Here is a 3,939-nt window from a genome sequence, read left to right as displayed (position 1 = left end):
TGAAACAAAGTCAACGAACATTGCATATGACAAAATAATCAGAGGAACATCGTCACTCATGCAGTTAGTTTGCAGTTACCATTTACAATATTGAGATGAATTATGAACATTTCTATTACTGCCACAACCATAATAAACAAAACTAATATGAACTGTGACAATTTCCAAATCCTTTGCAGCCCTATCAATCATGACTTCAATATACAAAATTGGTTGAAGGAAAGCTCCTCAAAAACCTTCGCCAAAACACGACGATGTAGTATCATCATTTTTTTATTCGCCTGAATCACTATTGAATTTAATTTCTTCAGCTGCCATTGCATAATGTTTCTCCGTTTCATCACCTACTTCAGGAAAATCTCTATCTTCAATCATATATGGCTCAACCAATTTCCAGAACCAGGTTGAATGGCTTCCCAAAATACCAATCCAAAATACCCTTCCTTTTCTCTTGACTTTACAATCCATGGACATGGCTTTAAACTTTTTGACAATGTTCTCTACACCTTCCTGGCTTCCCTTGATTTTCAGAAATATATCCCCTGATGAATTTCGATGCCCACCATACATGTACCAGTATGCCAGAACACATGGTGACATCCACCTATGGATTAGTTTTGGAATGGTAGGTTCACCATTTGCCCAAAACTGATCTGCATAAAAGCCAAAATGAGAGCTTACAATGGTACAAAACTTATCTGGTACATTCTCACTGTCATCACTTGGCTTACAAGAAGGATGCAGCCACTCATAAAACTGGCGATATATATGACTCTTGAGGACATAATGACTGTTTGAATTGCCATCAAAATCAAAGCGAATAATGTGATTCCTCCTTGGATCATCAGAATCAATCCGCAAACCACCTAAAAGCAACCCAATCAAGATTTCTCTCTGCTCTTTGCTCAACTTCAGGTTTATTGGTCTTTTAACAACTTTCCTTTTCAAGCTAAGGATATAATCAAGCTTTTCCATTAATGGGGATTCAATTTCATACTTTTTTAGACACATAAAATCGTAGATCTTCTCAGCTTTCATGTGATTTCCTGATGAAAGGTATCCACTTAAGATGGTGTTACATGATCGAGCATTAACACCAATAAAGGCATCACTGTTCATTCGGTTAAATATATCCTGAGCCTTGTCAATATTACCAATTTTCACCAAATAATCCAGATATATAGTGTATGTAGCACAGTTAGGACGACATTTTTCCAGGCACTGGGATAATGCCTCTTCTAATTTATCATATAACTCCAAATTGTAGTACATGCTTAGTAAATGCACATATGATGGCGTGAGGGGCTTCAGACCACTCTTGACAAAATCTGCCATTATCGACTCTGCCAATTCTGATTCTTGTGCTTTGCATAATATCTCTATTATTTGATTATATGCCGCAACATCTGCTTTTCCGAGTTTTGACTGCATTTCTCTAAATATTTCCAATGACTTCATAGGCATGCCAACTTTTGAGTATGCTTCCATTTTATACACAAAAGCCAAAGCTGGGGGATCACTTTCAAACTTAAGAAGTTTGACCCAAGTTTTCTCAGCTTCCTCTACCTCCCCTTCCCTTGCACATATCCTCAAGATTGATAGTAGCACCTCTCTATCCTCCTCATATCCAGCACATTGCATTGCTTCCCTCAATTCTGCTATCCTTTCTTTATCTATGGAATCCTGATAGCTGTGCAGCCAAATTAGGCCCGCATAAATATCTTTCTGCACATCAAGTCTAGTTGTAACCATATGATGAAATATATACTCAGCTTGCTTAAGGTAATGCTTTGACAAGATCCCTGGATTGCTTACAATAGCCTTGAAAAGGGAATTATGTAAGCTAAGACGGGGCTGGTAACCACCCAACTGAATCATACGATTATAAATGCCGCATGCTTCATCTAAACAGCCTTGAACAGGAGCACTAAGATATGCAACGACTAATATATGGAATGTTGACTCACTAGGAACGCGGCCTTGATTGATAATATCATCAAATACTTCACGGCACTTTGAAAACTTTCGCTCTTTACCCAAATAATCTGCTAGCTTGGTAGCAAGAGCAAAATCAAACCGATACCAATTTCGTTGCATCATCCACTTGTATACCTTTATGAGGGAAAAAATAATCAAACTTGTGAACAAACATAACAGCTTATGATGAGATTTTGTAAAATGTTTTGGTCAAGTAATAAACCAAATAACAATTTATAGCTGAATACTAATTCCAAACAGTAAAAGAAACAAAGAATAAACAATCAATTCACATGAAGGAAAGATAGATTTAATTTCATAAAATAATATTCCAGGTACAAAACATTTCCAAAGTCAACATGAACGCAATGGGTTTTCATGCTTATGGCTCTGCAAATGAAGCATCAGAAATCTAGGCACACCACCTCTTACTGATAATCAACCAATAACCACAAAAAGCATTCCCCAAGTATATGATAAATTATGGTCAACACCCACTCTCAAAGCACCATTACATCTAGGCATCAATTTCATAAATTTCAAAATCAACATTTTCAATATCAAATAATTTACCCTGTTCTCTCAATACTGTCTTCCCTTCTTTCATATTCACTAAAACCATTTGATACAAACATAAAATAGCAAATTGGTAATGAATTGAATTTATATGCTCCATCGATATAATATAACAACAACTTGAATTCCTTAGATGTATGTGTCGAAATGTTTCACACATATAAATTACACCCGTCCAGTTTAATGCGTACGGTTCTCATCAATCCCTACAACTTAATTTTCAATTTCATCATCGCTCCCTCAGAATAAAAATACTACATTAAAATTCCCACTTTATTTATTTATTTTTTGTTTGAACCAGTTTCTCTCCTGTCAGAAGCCAATAACTAACTTTTCTATATAGTGTAATTCATTCGCCTACGAGAAAAAGCATCTTCTATAAATAAATAATAGTAATAATTTTTCCAAAGGTTCAGCAATTGAGCCTCTCACAACAGGTTTAATCCTCAAGATTATTCCGCAAAGTTATAATGCAAGTTCCAAATTACAAATCAACTCTGAAGTCATGGTCATGGTCATGAGAGAAGAGAAGAAGAGGAAGACCTTGAAGGCGGTCTCGTTCTCCCGAATACGCAAGCAGTGGACGATGATGTAGGCGGCATCTTCCTGCGTCATCCACTTCCTCTGCGCGTTCAGTATTTTAACCAGCATCCCTGCCTTGTGCGCTGGCAGCTCCTTGCACAGCCACGCCACTCTCGCCCTTCGCCATTCCTCTGGCACCGCGCTCAGTTCCCCCACCTCCACTTCCGGGCCCCGCAGCCGCCTCGACTCCAGTTCTGCTGACCGCAGAGCCTCTTGCTCCGGTGCCGTTACGGCAAGACGCCGCAACTGTGGCAGCCGCAACTGTAGAAGCCGCGGCGAGGAGAGGAAAGGGAGGGTGAGGTGATGCGACAGAGAGAAGGTGAGAGAGCGGAAGGAAGAACGCATGGAGGAAGTTGTGAAGTGAGAGGTAAGGTTAGGGGTGGAGAAGATAGATAGGGTTAGGGTTTGAGGGAAGGGCATGTTTGGTTACACTCTGCTTTGTTGCTACAATCTGTCTCACCTTCTTCTTCATGCAGCTGACAAAAGATTGTTACAAACCAAAATGTATGATATAATTTCCTATTTTAGATATATTAAATGATTTTAAGACGTTTTCTTTAGGTTGAGATGACTTTTTGTATATTTTGTGGGAGGGTGTGAAGGAGAGACTCAATTGTAAATTATTATCTTCTCATTGTTGTTTTAATCTATTTTACAATACATGGGGTGTTATGATAATAGTTTTAAAAATGATATTTTATATAAATAGCATCTTTTAAATAATGATATTCAATTATTTTATATTAAAAATTTAAAATATAAATAAAAACTTTATAAATAAGTTTTATTACCTAAAATTATATT

The 3,939-nt window shown here is 37.3% G+C and overlaps 1 protein-coding gene across 1 annotated transcript; it reads right to left on the bottom strand.

Annotated features, from left to right (window-relative positions):
* Positions 1-3,651, bottom strand: OTP51 (endonuclease). Its single transcript, XM_047311606.2, has 2 exons — positions 3,097-3,651; positions 1-2,112 (listed from the first exon to the last, which is right to left on the bottom strand). Exons 1-2 carry the CDS (start codon positions 3,553-3,555, stop codon positions 274-276), a joined length of 2,298 nt encoding a protein of 765 aa, XP_047167562.1. The 5' UTR covers positions 3,556-3,651; the 3' UTR covers positions 1-273.
* Between the last annotated feature and the right edge of the window lie 288 nt (positions 3,652-3,939).

This window comes from Vigna umbellata, chromosome 4 (assembly GCF_029865625.1).
Source record: "Vigna umbellata cultivar VRB3 chromosome 4, Vumbellata_1.0, whole genome shotgun sequence".
NCBI classification, from domain to species: domain Eukaryota; kingdom Viridiplantae; phylum Streptophyta; class Magnoliopsida; order Fabales; family Fabaceae; genus Vigna; species Vigna umbellata.
This window is presented reverse-complemented; position numbering and strand designations above follow the sequence as displayed.

Excerpts from the sequence above, each read along its gene's own strand:
- OTP51 (XM_047311606.2), bottom strand. The coding sequence starts at position 3,555 with ATGCCCTTCCCTCAAACCCTAACCCTATCTATCTTCTCCACCCCTAAC. Across the intron at positions 2,113-3,096 it reads AGAACGAGACCGCCTTCAAG|GTATACAAGTGGATGATGCA; the intron begins GTCTTCCTCTTC and ends TCCCTCATAAAG.